Raw genomic sequence first — 17,187 nt, forward strand, 5'->3', positions numbered from 1 at the left:
TAATGCCTGGAGATCTCAGTCAGACATTTTGCTAGATATTATGCAAACAAAGGAAGCTGTGTTTCCCTGGTTCAGAGCGCATTCAGGCGAAATGAGACTCCACGTGGGTTTGCTTGCACAGATACAGAATTGGTGCTTAATTTAAGACACAGTTCAACAAGCACTGTGTAAGTGGTTAACCGATAAGCCTCAGCTTATCACTTACATTCATGGTTACACACAGGCTTCTGCCCTGCTCTTGGGGAGCTGATTGCCACCCTGTGCTTCTGCCTCTGTATCAGAGCCCTCTAAGGAGTTAATGTCAGGCCCTTTGTGTAGGCTGAAATTGCTCTCCTCTTTAGAGCACTGCTTTCTGTCTTCAAGTGGTCTGAGGTCTGTCCCACAGGAGAGAAACCTTAGCCTCGTGCATTCTTTAGTGCAAGACTGCCTGCCTTTACCACCCCAGCAAAGCCAGAATAATAGTGATGGTGTCAGGCCTTCTACTAACCCACATGGAGTCCTTTGTTGGGAGGTCTGATTTCTGTGGTGGTTGTGGCAGCAGTACAGAGAACCCCAACAATCATTGTACCCTGTGCATACTTAAGAATGCTTTTCAGTATGTGATGTGTGCTACCTTGCAAGAGGATGGGCCCTGCATGGAAATGACATAACACAAGAATTTTATTGTACCCTTGTCAAATTCACACTCATCAGGCTTGGTGCAGAGCTGATTCTGGGGAAGCTGATCTGGAAAAATGTGTGTGTGGTTGGTTTGGAGCTCTTTTTGTTTGTTTGTTTTTTAGAAGATGAAATATGACTCCAGGTCTAATTTCATGAAGACACAGGCTAATCGAAGTCTTTCCAGGAGCTTAGTGAAGGAAATATTAATTGTGTATTCGGAAATGTTAATTGTGTGCCCTGCTATTTGACACAGGGTTGTCTTTGATTCTTTGAAGCATCTGAAAAGAGGGCTAGACCCCTCCCAGTAGTGGAGGTAATCACGAATCCATAGATGTCTGGTAGCCTACCGCCAGGTACGGCCATGCCCACACTCCACCTCCACAACACCTGCTGTAGGCACGCTGGTGGCGGAGTGTTGATGCCCCAAGTACCCACCCTTCCCTGTGCTCCTGGCTGGGCAGGTTGGAACAGTGCAGCCTCCTCCTTCCCCCGGTGCTCTTGGAGCTGCACCATGTGACCTCTTTCTGCCTCCTCTCCTCCCCTCTCCCCCCTGTGCTCTGGACATTCTGGGGTGCGCTTGGTGTGCTGCCCCACCTCCTTCCCTTCCTGAGGAGGGGAGTGGGCAATGCCCAGTGATCTGCCCCACCTCCTCTCTGTGAAGGGGGTGGGGCCTGCCTCCCCCAGCTGCACCAACGACCCATGCATGAGTTCTCCTCTGGACTGATCTGTGGGATATGATGGTGGTTGCAGTACAAAGACCAGGTGACATTTATTCAAGAATCTGTGGAATTTGGCACAGTCTGCAGTAAACTTATCAGGAGGGGGACCTTGTGCTCATGGGCTGTAGATGTGAGGCTTGCGGAGGGAGAAAGGGGGAGAGAGGCACAGTTGCTGCCTAGTCTTTTTACCTGGGTTTGGAGGGCAGCATTTCTGTTCTGTTTGATAGCCTAGGCTTCCATTTCATGGGCCCCACCTGGACCTTCAGGACTGCATATTTATCTTCATGGCGGTGCGGCATTCTGAGCCTGTAGTTCCTAGCTAAGTCCACAAGTCTGAGCTGGGCTTCTGCTATGATCATTCCAGAAGGGACCTCCATGTTGCTAAGTCAATGCCCTCCTGTATCTAATCTTTTGAGAAACTCATATAACTAAGCAGCCGGGGCATGGGCGGCCTAACTAGTGGATGGAGCAGGACCTTGTCTGGTGGTTGCAGTGTCAGTTCAGAGTAGTGGTGAGCAGAAATCCAGGAGGCATGTACCAGGCTGAGGTTGAAACTGAAGTCTGGGTTGAGGAGTCAGTCCAAAGATCAGTACTGGGGTCAGGATCAGGACACTAAACTGAAGGGTAAGTCCAAGTCAGGGTCAAGAAGCCAAGCTGAAGGTTGGAACTGGAGTCGAGATGAGGAGCAGAGCTGGGAGGCACAGACTAGAGAGGAAAGAGGGCAAGGCTGGAGCAAGGGCTCAAGGCTGGCTAGGATGGGACTGGAATTAGGGTTAGAGTATGCATGAAGCAGCTATTGTGCTGCTGCTGCAAGACTTGTGTAGTAGCCACAGAATCTCCACCCAATTAGGAAGCATGACCATTTGCAGAAGGCTCATTGGGCCCAACTGAGCTTGTTGGGTTGCTTAGTGACCAGGCTGGGAGCCAGCTGTATTGCTGTCTCCCCTCCCTCAGGCCCGTTAGCAGAAGCGACCTAAATATGTAGAAATGTAAACCTCATTGGAAGTTAATTAGACTTGGGCATTGTTGAAAATTTTTCTCATAATAGCTTTTTCAGTTCAGTTGTGAATTTTTACGTTTGAAATATTTTCTTCAGAGAACTGAATAAATGTGAGTTTTACAGATTCTTGTTAGGTGCTAAAAATTTGAAATTGCTTACACAACTATGCAACTTTCCTTTGTTCCCCTAAGGATCCCTTAGTGAATTTCTGATTTGCTGTAAATAACCATGCACGTGTTGCACTGTATTGGTATGTTTCAATGCGCAAAACGTATACTCGATTAACAGTATTAACATTATTTTTAAAGAATAACTTTTAAATATGGATGTTGGGTAACTGTCTCAAGGGGACATGTTTGGCAGTTGACATCTCATGGAAAACTGGCAAATACATTTTAGAAACTATTATTTCCTTCCTTGTTCATTACTAAGTATTTTTGCATGCAAATACAATCTTCTATTTTTCTGGGAAATAGTAACTGGATAGAATGGAAGGATGGAACAGTTTGAGCCTGCTTTGCACAAAAAATAGCTAAAATCCTTAAATATGTGCCCCCTCTAGATATTATAAATGCATTAGAAACCCTTTTAATAGAAATACTATTACAATACAGACAGATTTTTAATAGTAACTGATAGTAATACCTATTCCTCTGCTTACTGTGCCTTGGCAATCAATATAATTGATACATTTAACCTGCCCTCCCCCCCACATATACCATTATGGTCCACAAAATGGAACATATTTGTGAATTATTACCAAGCTATTAGAAGAGAGAAAACAAAAGGAGCCTACTGTGCCCTCTTTATGATTAAACATAGATTTCCAGGGCACTAATGAAGTTTCACAGATGATTAGGGTTGAAAGAAATCTCAGGAGGTTATCTAGTTTGACTTCTGCTCAAAACAGAGCAACTCCAAATAAATTATTCCAGCCCGGACTTTGTGAAGCCTGGCCTAAAAAACCTCTGAGAATGAAGATTCCTTCACTACCTTAGGTAACCCATTCCAGTGCTTCATCAATTTCGTAGTGAAATAGTTTTTCTGAATATCCAAGGCAGGCCTCCCCCATTGCAACTAGAGACCATTGCTTCTGTCATCTGCCACTAAAATCATTCTGGATGGTGGAGGTTTCTAAACTAGAGAGGTTCAACCTAGCTAAGAGAGTAAGCTAGATTCTGGGGTTTTGTGTGTGTGTGTGTCGTATCTAGAAATAGTCATACTTCCTGAAAAATACAGGATTCTATAAAAGGTCTGTATAATATTCAGAACTTTCTGTGAGATTGGACCTAGCTATCTGCAGGGGCTACCGTCCCTCGTGACTGCAGAGTAATAGGTAGAGCCCTGCAAATCTGTAGCTCCAGGGGTATTAGCATTCCTGGATGTCAGCATGGATATCTGTGGCTCTTTGTGGATACAGATGCAGATGTGAATTTTGTATCCATGCAAGGTTCTAGAAATGGGGGAAAAAGTCATGGGCATGGGATACAATTTCTTCAGGATCTGAATCAAAGCTGTGGAGCTGATTACTGTCAAGAGCTACAATTGGTCATTAACTTAACTGAATTCAGAATATAATGCAAAACATTTAATTGACTTTGCTTTCCCACAACAAATTCTTCACAAAAATATCAAAACAAGCAATTTACTTTGACATAGAAATAGAGTGTTTCAATTTGAAAATATTTCTATGGAACTTAATACTATTTTATGGTTTTCTCAATGCCTATTACTATTGAATCTAAGTATGCAGTTACTATGGTGATAGGCAGGGCTTGACAAATCACTGAATCTACTCACCTGTGGCAAGTAGTTTTCAGCCGGTTGCCCCGTTCACCGGTGGCACACGCATGCGCAATGCGGGTCTTGCGCATGCACAGTGCAGGGCTGGTGAATAGGTTTCACCACTGTTTGTCAAGCCCTGGTCATAGGCATGTTATAAGAACCTAAATAGAAAATTCTTTGTAGTTCCACGTAGTCATCTGTATATGTGCAATCCCACTGAAGACAATTGGGTAACTTCGATGTTGTAGAGGGCCAAACTGGTTTGCTGAATCTTTATTGCTAGTAATGATGTGCAAAGTGGAAAGCATTTATTGTGAATTTTAAATCCTGCCCCAACTCCTGGGAAACCAGCTGCCACCATACAGGGTTGGCTCTATATCGAAGCCAGCAGCGTAGGGGCAGCAGCCAGTTCAGGACCGGGACTGCAGGAGAGAGCCGGCACTACCAGCTCCTTAGAAGCTAGCTGCTGTCTCACTCTGCTGCCTTTGATACAGAGGCAGTAGTGCAGGGTGACAGCTGGGCTTCCAGGAGCAGGGCTGCAGGTGAGAGCTAGTGCATGCTGGCTCTTTGAGAGCATCCACGCCCCCTCCTACACCCAAAGCTCCCTCCTGCACCCAACCTCCATCCTAGTCCTCACACCTCCTCCATTGACATCAAGGAAGAGTGTGGCCCTTGACCACTTTCCAAATTCTTGGAGTGGCCCCACCATCAAAAATTACTGCCCACCCAGATCTAAATGCTCTCTGAATGAATAGCTATAGTTATAGACAGGAACTGTGTGTTTTCATGGCTAATATCTAACAAGATAAAAGTAAACACATACAATTAATATTGCCTTTGTATTTGAAAGTTCTAGCCTATCTAACATGGTCCTAATGGCTCTGATTACCTTTTGCATACTTTTCTAACATCTCTAAAAGGTTGAATCTGGATCAGTAAATCTGCAAGCTGCTTAACTCTTTCATTTCTGTCAATGAAGTTTCTGCTCATTCATTACACTTTTGTCTAAACTGTAAAATTATTAAATCAGTTAACAAGATGATTACTTGGAAATCCATACCTTCTTTTACCTGATATATGCTCAACCTTAGAGAGACAAGATAGATGAGAAAATATATTTTATTGGATCAGCTTCTATTTGTGATGCTTTTTTATCTGAAGAAAAGCTCTAACTTGAAAGCTTCTATTTCATCAACAGAAGTTGGTACATTAAATATTACTTTACCGCTTCAATATTCTGAGACCATTCTGGGGGCTATGACAATACAGCTCAACCTTAGTCAGTAATGGACAAATTTCAATAAAGGACAAGGTTCTGTGATGTGCTTAGAACCAAATTTTGCTTTGATTTATAACCCATTTAATTAAATGGGATTAAAAAGGGTGGAAGACCGCATGGAACTTGTCTTAATATCTACCTTATTTTCATTTCAGATCTGAAATCCTCAAAGCTCAAATTGCTTCTTGAAGATGGAGTCACAAGATGAAGCTTTTTGAGCTAGGATTTTGGAAGCAAAGTGTTGCTTTTACTGAAGTCTGAAAACATTCTGTCTGTTGTATAGATTTATCTTGCTTTTTATTCCAGTAGAAGTGGAGCAGAGCTTTATTTCAGGCAAAAAATATTTCAAAGAACATGTACTACAAAATTGGTACAAATACTATCAAAATGCCAGCTCAGAATGCAACTGTATAGCTGGCTTACATCCATTTCTCAAGAGTTTGTTTTTGGGTATTCTTGAGACACAAATTTTTAAAAAAGCTAAAAAATTGTTTGCTGATTGACGTTATAGGACTATCTTTTGAGAGTTTAGATTCTGTTCCTGGCTGTGATTCCTGTGTGAACTTGGTAAACTTGCTTATACTCTGCTTCAGCTTCCTTATCAGTAAAATGTGAATATTACTTGGTATTCATGGGGGTGATGTGACGGTTAATTCATTGTTTGTATAGTAGTGCTAAAATGGATACGTTTCAGTACAGGATATCCATACAGTTTATGGGAAGATGAGACAGTGGAAGAGAGTTCTGGAATGGGTTACCGACAGAGGTGGTGGAATCTCCATCCCTAGAGGTTTTAACGTCTTGGTTTGACAAAGCCCTGTCTGGGTTGATTTAGTTGGGATTGGTCCTGCCTTGGGCAGGGGGCTGGACTTGATGACCTTCTGAGGTCTCTTCCAGCTCTATCATTCTATGATTCTAAAGGTGTACACAGCAGTGCAAAATGGGTGGGTGAATCAGTTCATAATTTGATGACTAAAAGTCCAAGATAATTTGAGGCATAAACCTAGATGCTTTTTTTTTAATACTCAGTAGCATAAGAATTAGAATTTAGGCAAGCCACTGGTTTTTGTGGACATTTATAGAAAAGCTGTTAGGACTTAGCAGAATTAAAGCCCCAAAAGAAATACTCTGCTCTCAAGTATGCCTCTGGATGTCCTGTCAACTGATTCTTGACTCCACTTTGGTGCTAAACCAAACTAATCTGCAGGCCTAGCCATGCCCATGACTCTAGTTAGGCCAAACTGCTTTCCTGGCCATGTTCCTCACACCTAAGGCTTTTAAGTTTTTAAATCCAGTTCAAACACATTTGAAAAATATCCATCCAGATTTGCACATATGCATAGTTTACTCAACCTGTGTGATACTAGGATCATGGAATAATGATGCAAAACTCAAAGAAACTTGTGTGCACTTCCAGACCTAAATTGGAAGCTGGGGAAGCTTATGCTCGAGCTTTCAAGTTGCAGCTGAAGTCTGAAACATGTATTTGTGTCGTTTTACAATTGGGCAAAGTGACTTTGTTCATCCTTAAAACCAAGGCTTAAAGCACAAGTGTTTTTACCCAACATCTACTAGTGTACAGATTCATTTTTCCTGCCAGAGTGAAAAATATATATGCTACCATCCATCTTAAAATTTAAAGTGAACATTAGTATGCTTATTAATACAAAGAATTATTAATACTTATTATGTATTTAATCACATATTTAATTAAAACATGTTAATCAACTTGGTTTAAAAAACAGTAACTTTACCTACACCTTTGTTTTGTTACACCTTTTTTCACCTTTCTGGCTTTACTTCAGTTTTCCTGCCTGTAATAGATAATGTTATACCTTTTTATGAGTTGTCCTCTGTTCAGTTCATTGTTTCCCCTCATCTCCTTATGTGTTCTGTAATTTCTCTGCCATATTTTTTCTCTTCTCATGTTACATATTTCTCACAGCAACCTGATCAAATCAGTTGGTTTCCCGCTTTTTTTAAATGTCCAGCCACTCACAGGAAGTTTGGAAATTTTACCTGACACGTAGTACACTAATTGATGTCGGATAATCTTGAAGGCCTCACTCCACTCCTTTCTGGCTACTAGATGAGAGGAGCAGTCTCTCCTCTGCGCCCTCCCTCCCCACCCCCCAGCTTCCTGGCTAGAATGCTGAGAAGGATTCTCTGATATTCGATCTCCCTCCTCCAATTTCCTGTTTTGTGGGGGAATCTCTTGGCTGCTCTTCTCCAGTCTCATTTTCCACTCATCTTCCTCCACTGCTACTCAGTCTTTTCAACTAACAATGGATTTGATCTGATTCTTGTCAGTTTCACTGCTGCCTCCAGAGTTTTGAAAAGCAACAGTTAAAACTGACAAGTCAATCTTTAAAAACTTAAAAAACAATGAATAGTCTTGTAGCACCTTCTAGACTAACAAAACATGTAGATGGTGGTATGAGCTTTCATGGGCACAACCCACTTCAAATGAATGGAGTTATTAAAGGTCCAGTTTCTAAAAAAATAGAGGATGGGGGAGGAAAAAAAGGGAAAGATATAGTAAATTAGAGCATCCATGCTACATGAAGTTGATAGAAAAGGTACTAATTGTTCTTAAGTACCAATTGTTTGGTTTTTTTATGTCATTAAGATGTGGAATGTAGCCTACCATCCAAATTATTTCTTTCCCCTTTTTTTCTTTCTTCCTTTTTTCTCCTTCCTCCACCACCACCGCCTATTTATTTAGAAACTGGACTTTTAATAGCTTGATTCATCTGAAGAAGTGAGTTGTGCCTATGAAAGCTCATGATACCATCTACATGTTTTGTTAGTCTCTAAGATGCTTTAAGGCTATTTGTTAAGTTTTTCCAGTTACAGACTAACTCGGTTACCCCTCTGAAGTCCGTCTTTAGGCTGCTGAAATTTAGGAAAGCTAGCAACAGCAGAAGAGTCATTCAAACAGTCTTGTCTGTAGACTTAAGATGGGGCTACATTACTGTATACAGGCAGTCCCCGACTTATGCGGATCCGACTTACATCGGATCTGCACTTACGAACGGGGCTTCTCTCGCTCCGGAGCTCACGGGTGGCGGGTCGCCACCCGTGTCCTCCGGGGCGAGAGAAGCTTCTCCCGGTCTCCCTGGTCTACTGGGGGGGTGGTCCAGCAAAGCCGCTGGACCCCCCTCCCCAGCAGACCATGGACACCCGAGCAAAGCCGCCCAGGCAGCGGGACTCCCGCCGCCTGAGCGGCTTTGCTCCTGTCCCCCTGGTCTGCTGGGGGGGGTCCAGCAAAGCCGCTGGACCCCCCCCCCGAGCAAACCAGGGACACCCGAGCATAGCTGCCCAGGCGGCGGGAGTCCCTCTGCCTGGGCGGCTTTGCTCATTTGCCCCGCCGCCTGGGCAGCTTTGCTCCTGTCCCCCTGGTCTGCTGGGGGGGTCCAGCAAAGCCGCTGGACCCCCCCAGCAGACTAGGGACACCCGAGCAAAGCCGCCGCCTGGGCTGCAGGGAGACTGGGAGCAAAGCCTTGGAGCACGCCCACAGCGGGACAGCCCAGGCGCGCTTGGGCTGTCCCGCTGTGGGCATGCTCCGCGGCTTTGCTCCTGTCCCGATGGTCTGCTGGGGGGGCGGGTGCAGCTAGTGTCCCCCCCAGCAGACCAGGCTTTTTTGCCTACCTCTGGGATAGAGCTGCTGGGTTGGTCCCGCAGCGCCGCTCTGGACCAACCCGGCAGCATCCCAGCTGCTCTGCCCCAGGTGTCCTGATTGAGCCGCTGCTGGTCAGTTTCAGCAGCGGCTGAATCAGGACGCCTGGGGCAGAGCAGCTGGGGTGCTGCTGGGTTGCTTCAGTAGCGCCGAGGAGCTGCGCTACTGGAGCAACCCAGCAGCACCCCAGCTGCTCTGCCCCAGGCGTCCCCAAGTCAACCGCTGCTGAAACTGACCAGTGGCTGACTACAGGAAGCCCGAGGCAGAGTTGCTCTGCCCCAGGCTTCCTGGTATCAGCCGCTGATCAGTTTCAGCAGCAGCTGACTTGGGGACGCCTGGGTTTCTTAAGTTGAGTCTGTATGTAAGTCAGAACTGGCATCCAGATTCAGCCGCGGTTGAAACTGATCAGTTTCAGCAGCGGCTGACGCCAGTTCCGACTTACATACAGATTCAACTTAAGAACAAACCTACAGTCCCTATCTTGTACGTAACCCGGGGACTGCCTGTATTTAGATCACATTTTCTTTGCAACAATAAGAATAAAACTTTCTTCCCTGAAGTGAAACCCAGGGAAAAATTCTTATTGTCCTTGGTCAAGTGGGTTTTTCAACCTCTGCCTAAAATGTAGTATTCACAGTTTCCAAATAGAACTATACTCCTTCACTGCAATTTAAGGACAGCATGCTGCTTTACCTTAGGCCATGTCTACACTACTCCTTATGTAGACAATACTTTTGCCACTTGAGGATGTGAAAAACAAACACATTCTCAAGTGCCATAAACTGGCATAAGTTTTAGTGTTCACAGGGCTATGTTAACTAACGTGAGAATTCCTCCCTCTACACCGCAGTTCTTACAGTGGCGCAGCTTCATTGATACAGCTGTCCTGCTCTAAGGTCTCTAGTATAAACACGTTTCTCATATTAGTATGGTACATCACTGGAGAATGTTCTCTTCCACCGTCTTTCCGCTGTATAGCCATATACATCACTGCTGTCCAAGACAGAGCATTATAAGCATTTTTTCAATTTGTAGGATAAAATAGTGTGCACTCCAAACAGCACTGCTTCAGTGTTTAAAGTCAGTATGCAGCATATAAAAGCTTTCCAGTTTCAGGTGTCTGGTTACATTAACGTGTTTCTGGCTGGCTTATAATTTGTTTTCCTTTTGGTTGATCAGTTTTTCTGTTCTGTGTGGCTGCCATTTTAAATGTTGTTTCATTGGCTAAAGGCATAGTATACAGACATTGCTTGTTCTTTGCCAATAGTGTAGCTTTACGACATATCTTTATATGAAAGACTTCATGCTCCTTCTGTACCACCCCCCATCCATTTAATCATGAACAGTTGACCACACATGGCTTACTGTGTCATGTACATGAGTAGTAATCTGCTTTTACAACTCTCTTCTTAAAAGGGAAAAAATAACTTATCAGTATGTTCAGGGAGTTGTTCACTGACTCTTGTTCACTAATTACTTACGCGTCATTAATCATGGTTTTATTAACAATATTGTGTATCATTCGTCAGCTGTTTGAAAAAAATCTTGAAACCACTGAATTCTTTTTGGCTTATTTTTGTTAAATAAAATTATTATTATTCCAGGTTGCGGTTGTTAAACTGAAGTGCACAGAGCGCATTTATGCAATGAAAATTCTAAATAAATGGGAAATGCTTAAAAGGGCAGAGGTAAGTAATATGTTTTCTAATGCAGAACATTTTTTAAAATGGCATTAAGGAAAATTACACTGAAGCTCTTCCAGATTAGAAAGAATTATTTCATAAGTATAGGAGGTTCATTTTTTTTAAAGTGAGCTGCTTTAATGCAATCAAGTCTGACAGTCCCTTCTAGGCATCTGTTGTTCTCAGCATTACTGTGCATTCACTTACCAGACAGTCTGCCCTAGTTTTTACCCTGAATTATATTGGCCAGATTTTTGCTTACAGTAAAGGGAAGTTAAAGACTACATGGAAGCCTCAGATTTTTTTCGTTATGGATATGTGAAAATTGTTTTGCTGAAAATGAATAATTTGTTCCTATTGATGACAAACAAAGCCTTCAAGACGTGTATCCTACACGTAATGGGATTTGCATTACTAATATTCTAATACTAATGAATATTCTGGAAACACAGAAAGAAAAGTAGGTGCATAGATAGTTGTGTAAACAAAACCTCTGAAAGAAGTTAGTTGTGTGTTTTCTTTCGAAGTTACTCATATTTTTCCAAAAAGCACATACATATGCTTATCTAGCAGTCACTTTACAAATTAATAAATAGTGGTTAACGGTCCTACTGAGAGGAATTATCCAAAATAACATACTCTCAGGTCTACTTAGAATAATTGCTATTTCATTGGTGAAATGCAAGATCTAGTAATTTGTTACGTAAATCTTTGTAAAGTAAAATGCGGCCCATGAACAATGCAGGCTATTGTTGAGGAAAGAGGTAAAATGATTCATAAATTTAAAACAGCATCAAGAGAGCTTGAGAGCTTTCCTGACTCCTCCTTGCTGAGGACTGAGGCCATGTCTATAGTACAGCTACTGCAACGCCATAATATAGATGCTTCCTACATTGATGGAAGGGTTTTTCTATAGATGTTAATCCATCTCTTTGAGAGGCCATAGCTAAGTCACTGGTAGAATCTTTGTCAACTACTGCATCTGCAATGTGGGTCAGGTTAATCTAACTAAGGCTCTCTGGGCATGACATTTTTCACAGCCCTCAACAATATAGTTAGGGTGATCTAATTTAAGCGTAGCCCAGGGGCAGATGACAATTTTGCGGAGCCCAGGGCAGCACAATTTCGCGGGGCTCCCCCTTTACCCTGCTCACCCTGCCCTACATCCGCCCCTGGCCCAGGAAAAAAAGATATGGACCACTAGACACTCCAATATATCAGTTTTGTCCCTCCCTCAGTGAACAAGTTCTCTACTCTTCTTACACACATCTTTACCTTATCAACCTTGTGATGATAGTGGTTGTCGGATAAAATCACTTCCTTCTAGCTATCCATTTAGACTTTTCTTCACAGACTTCCTGGAGAGGGAGGTGGCTGTTGCTGCTTTCCTGACTTCTGTCACAGCTTTGCAGCATCATGCATTTCACAGTGAAATGGTACAGATCTAACTACATTAGTTTAGAAGTGCTAATTCCGTAAGTAGTAAGGAATGAATTTAAAATAAATCACTCTGAAAAGTCTGAGGGGTAGCTATGCTAGGATTACTTTACCCAATTCATGAGAGTCACTGAGAGGCATTTTTAATCCAAAATTAGTGTCCAAGCACAGGGTGGCACTATTTCAATCAGTTTTTGAACCAGTTGAGTTAGATTGTTGTAATTTTGTCATGGGATAGATGTGTCCTAAGTGGAAGAGGAGGAAACTATGGGAAGCAACATGTCACCTGTGCACGCTGCCTGGGTCACTTAGCTCCTCCCCAGTCAGGAGCATTTAGTAGAGTCACCTCAGGAATAGGCAAAAGATGAATCTGCATAAGAACTAGAGTTTGAACAGTAATTCTGTCAACTCCTCCTATAAACCACTATTTCTCTCCTGGAAAAGCTGCCGTCATTACAGCTAGGTTCTGTGCTCTCTGACTTGTTCTTAGAAAATGGAGCAGCAGGGCCACTCAGCACCTCTTTCTTTTTAGCACATTAGCTTGCCCCAGGTTAGCACCTTCTACCAAGGGCAAGCAGATCAGTCAGTTTCTCAAGACTTGCATATCAAGTTGTTAAAACATGTGGCAAGCTTTCATTTTCATCTGTTGTTACAGTTTTCATTTAAAGATGAAGGGGCTAAGTACACACACCTTACTGAAAAAAAGATATTAGGTACTTTTTCATGCTGTCATTAGAGGCTCCATGAATGCATTGTGCTGGTTTTATGTTGATTTAGTTTATGAATTGTAGTGGAAAGCATTGTATAATTCATTAAACATAACAATGTATTTGGGTCATACCAGTTTTTATATCAGCTGTAAGAAGAACAAGTGAAGTTTGACGTGAACAAAGGGCAATGTGGGAAAAATTGTTAGCAAACACTTGTAAACCTAGCTTGAAGGCAAGATGAGGAATGCTGCTTAATAGAAAAAGTGTGCCATTTGTATCCAGTTTTAGTCAATAAATTGTAATTGTTTCAGTTAAGTGGGTCTTACAGTTACTTAGGTTATGTATTTCAAGTGTATTGTTTTAAAAATGTTAAAGTAATGGAAATATACAATTCTGAAAACTGGAAGAAAATCAATTTACTCATAGACTCCTAAATCTTAGAGCAGAGGAGACCACTCTATTGTGTAGTCTGACTTCTTGCATTACATGGGCCAGAAAATTTCACAAAATAAGTGTTACATGAAAGTATTAGCACAAATGTAATTCTTATTCACAGCATAATTATATCATAATACACATCGTATGTGAGTGGTTCTGTTATATACCCACTGTAGAACTTAATTATTCCAACTTGACTGCAGTATATTACACTTCCACTGGAAAGGTTTTCCAATTAAAAAACAAAACAAAACCCAAAAAAACTTGAGACTTTTTCTTTGGAAAATTCACATTAAAACATTGTAATAGTGAAGCTCTACGATGAGGGTGGTGATGTATAAGATTCCTGGGTGCTCTCTTAATGAACTTTGTTGGAGAATTCATAGATCAATACCAGTAAAAACACTCTTATCCACTGCGAGTGTTTGATGATGGGGAATGGAAATAAAGAGAATATATTGATAGTGGCATCCTAAACTTTTGGTGGTAAAAAACCCCAAGGATTCAGTTTTGACCAGTATTTTGGGTCTAGAAAACCATTAATAAACTTAAGATGAATTTTCTTCCCAACAATCAAATGAGATTGATTTATGTAAATGTATATGGAACTGAGCTTAGGTAATCTTGAATACATATCATACTTACTCTGTGCATTGTCTGAAGTTGGGAAAGACTGCTAAAAGTGCAGGGTTGTTTTCCCCCCCAGAATATTAGTGTGGGAAACAATATAGATTTTCATATATTTCCTTCATGGTTTATATCTGTGGTGGGCAACATATGACTTATCAGGATACTCTGCTGGTGGGATGCAAAACACTTTGATATTGACCATCATGGTCCCCTGCAGCTCCCAGCAGCTGCGGCTCGTCATTCCTAGCCAACAGAAGTTGCAGGAAGCAGTATCCAGCATGTCCCTATAGCTTACTTCTTAATATCTGGCTAATGGGAGCTGTGAGAAGAGGTGAGCCACTGGGATATGCTGGCCATTGCTTCCAGCAACTTCCGTTGACCGGGAATGGCATACTGCGGCCATTGGGAACTGCAGGAGACTGTGACTTGTGGATGGTCAACATCAACAAAATGTTTCATGGCCCAACAGCAAATTACTCTGAAGGGGCACAGGTTGCCCTCCACTGTTTTTTATTATCTTGAGGAACTATTAGAAACTGAAACATTAAACTGTGGTTTCATAGATATATTTTCACACAGGTTTTATCCTTCTTTGCATTCATCCTTTTGCTACAGGTTGTGGTGGGATGCAAAGATATTTTTAATACAGGAGAAGAAAGAACTTTAATGGTTCAAGCTAAATTGTTTTTAAAAAAGCATTCAGGATTAGGAGGAGTGTATGTGTAACTATAGAAGACAGAAGAGCTTCTTTGACTTATCAGTTTTACAGACTAAATTCCAATGAATAGAAACCTTTGTATGGAAATTTTAAATAATCCCATAAAACATGCATATTTATGAATCCTGCAAAGACTACTTGTGGCCTTTGACACTGTGTTTTTTTTTTTTCTTCTTTCCTTCAGACAGCTTGTTTCCGAGAAGAGAGAAATGTTTTGGTGAATGGAGATTGTCAGTGGATTACTACGTTGCACTATGCCTTTCAGGATGAGAACTATTTGGTATGTTATCTTCACCATTAAATAAGTCTCAGGATTTTAGAGTAGGGATGTGAATGTGTATCCATATACACAGTTAACAGATGAGCCTGGGCTCATTGGTTAACCCTCATGTTTACATGCAGTCCCAGAGGCAGCAGCGCAGGGTGTAGAGTAGGGATGTAAGTGAGAAATAGACTATCCGATAAGTATAAACTTATCGAGTCGACTACTCACCCCACCCCTCCACTCGCTGCCTGCCTCCTTCCTCTCCCCCACCCTCACACGCTGCTGCCTTTATCAGAGGTAGCAGCATGGGAGGGGGCACGGGAGGCTGCTGCGAAGCAGCCTCTATCTGCATCGGGCCCAGGCTCGCCATAGGCAGAAGTTGTTGCCAGAGCAGCCTCTGCCACAGCCAGCCCGGGCCACCATGAACAGGGGCTGCTGCCAGAGCAGCCTCTGTTCGTGGCAGCTGGGGCTGGCTGCGGACAGGGGCTGGAGTACCCAGTGTGACCATGCAGCGGGACAAGTAGGGTCTATGCTCTAGGGTTCAGGTTCATACAGCAGTTTCATTCTACACTTCTAATGATACCTATGCTAGTGAGTGTGTGATATCTGTACTTTGTACCCTGATGTACCATAAAATGAATAAAGTTAAAAAACAACAAATAGTCTGGTAGCACTTTATAGACTAACAAAACATGTAGATGGTATCATGAGCTTTCGTGGGCACAGCCCACTTCTTCAGATGACCGGAGTTTTGAGTTTAGGATGTCCAGACACAAAATAAATAGGGGAGAAGGGAGAGGGCAGGAAACAAGAAGCAGAGGGTATGTAAATATCAAAGGGAAAATCAAACAGGAAAAACTGGTAATCTATAAGCACCTAAAAATTTATAAGCACCTAAAAAACCTGTTGTTTAAGTTTATCCTTTACAGACTAACTCAGCTACTCCCGGAAGGTTCATAAAATGAATGGCATTCTAGCACACTTTCTCTGAGCTGAAGCTCAGTGTTCAGTCTTGACCATTCTGCACCCTGCCTTCAATCCCCCAAGCATTTTAACAGTATTTTTCTTTTGATTGCAGCTGAAGGCTTTGGGGAATGTGGTGCTTCTGGGTAACATTCTACTGTGCTGCCTCAGAGTGTGTCTGTACTAGAAAAAGTAGCATACATATTACAGCAACAGCAAGTAATGGCTCAGCTGAAGCTGTGGCGGTGGGGCTCAGACACTTTCTCTACTGTCATAAAAAAACCTACACAGAGCAGGTTATTATGACATTGTGCTAAGGGTGTTTGAGTCTGTCTAAACTAATTGTTACATTATTGCAGGCACCAGGCAGTTACTCCATTGTTGGCAGTTTCTCTATTTTAGATAAGACCCATTAAACCAGCTCAGATGCAAAAAAAAAAAAAAAAAAATCTGGACATTTTATACATTGAGTAGGTTGAACTTTAATATGTAAATGTATCTTTGTGGCCAACACACTGTTCCCAGTGCACATTCAGAAATTCCCAAATTACACTTCTGCTCCATTATCAGCAGAAACCAGAGGTCGGCAACCTTTTCAAACCAAAGAGCCAAACTGCCTCAAAATTCAGAACAAGTGGTCAACAAAGAGCCATAAAAGAATGCCTATTTGCATGACTGAAAATATACAACTTAATATTATTGATAATTGACATGATCAATAGCATAAATGAAACGTACTCACAGACCTTATTTAATGGGACTTCTGCTGCTGCATCTTTTCATATATTTCTTTGAAGTTTACATTATAACTGGTCAAATTCAGCTTCACACATGCATTTAGGCTGTCTTTTGTCAATCTTATGTTGGGGACTGGGGATGTGGGGGTGCAGGAGTCTGGGTTAGCATGTATGAGGAGCTCAGGGCAGGGTTCAGGTATATGATGGGATCAGGGCAGGGGGTTGGGGTGTGGGAGAGGTGCAGGAGTGTTATGGCAGGTTGCTGGGGATGTGGAGATGCAGGAGTTTGAGGATGTGGGGGAATGAGGAGCTTGGGGTAGGGGGTTCAGATGTATGATGGGCTTGAGGTTGGTGGGGGGGAGGGAGGCAGGAGTGTTAAGACACTGTGTCCAGATGGGCGCTGGGCCCCAATTGGCGGGCTTGTTGGTCAGGCTTCATTTTAAAATAAAGTAAAAAATTATGTCCAACACAAAAGGTTTCAGCCT

At 42.4% G+C, this 17,187-nt stretch overlaps 1 protein-coding gene across 8 annotated transcripts in view; it reads left to right on the top strand.

The window, feature by feature from the left end:
• CDC42BPB (CDC42 binding protein kinase beta) overlaps positions 1 to 17,187 on the top strand; it is a 138,352-nt gene that overhangs the window by 41,078 nt on the left and 80,087 nt on the right. For all 8 annotated transcript variants that reach the window (XR_012903286.2, XR_012903287.2, XM_075926513.2 and 5 more), the window contains exons 3-4: positions 10,727 to 10,810; positions 14,922 to 15,017. Coding sequence is in view for 6 of the 8 variants with exons in the window: in XM_075926513.2 (XP_075782628.2) it covers positions 10,727 to 10,810; positions 14,922 to 15,017 (180 nt within the window). In the remaining 2 variants the exon portion in view is untranslated. The remainder of the gene's footprint in view (positions 1 to 10,726; positions 10,811 to 14,921; positions 15,018 to 17,187) is intronic.

Source organism: Pelodiscus sinensis, chromosome 5 (genome assembly GCF_052426305.1).
Source record: "Pelodiscus sinensis isolate ZL-2025 chromosome 5, ASM5242630v1, whole genome shotgun sequence".
Lineage (NCBI taxonomy): Eukaryota > Metazoa > Chordata > Testudines > Trionychidae > Pelodiscus > Pelodiscus sinensis.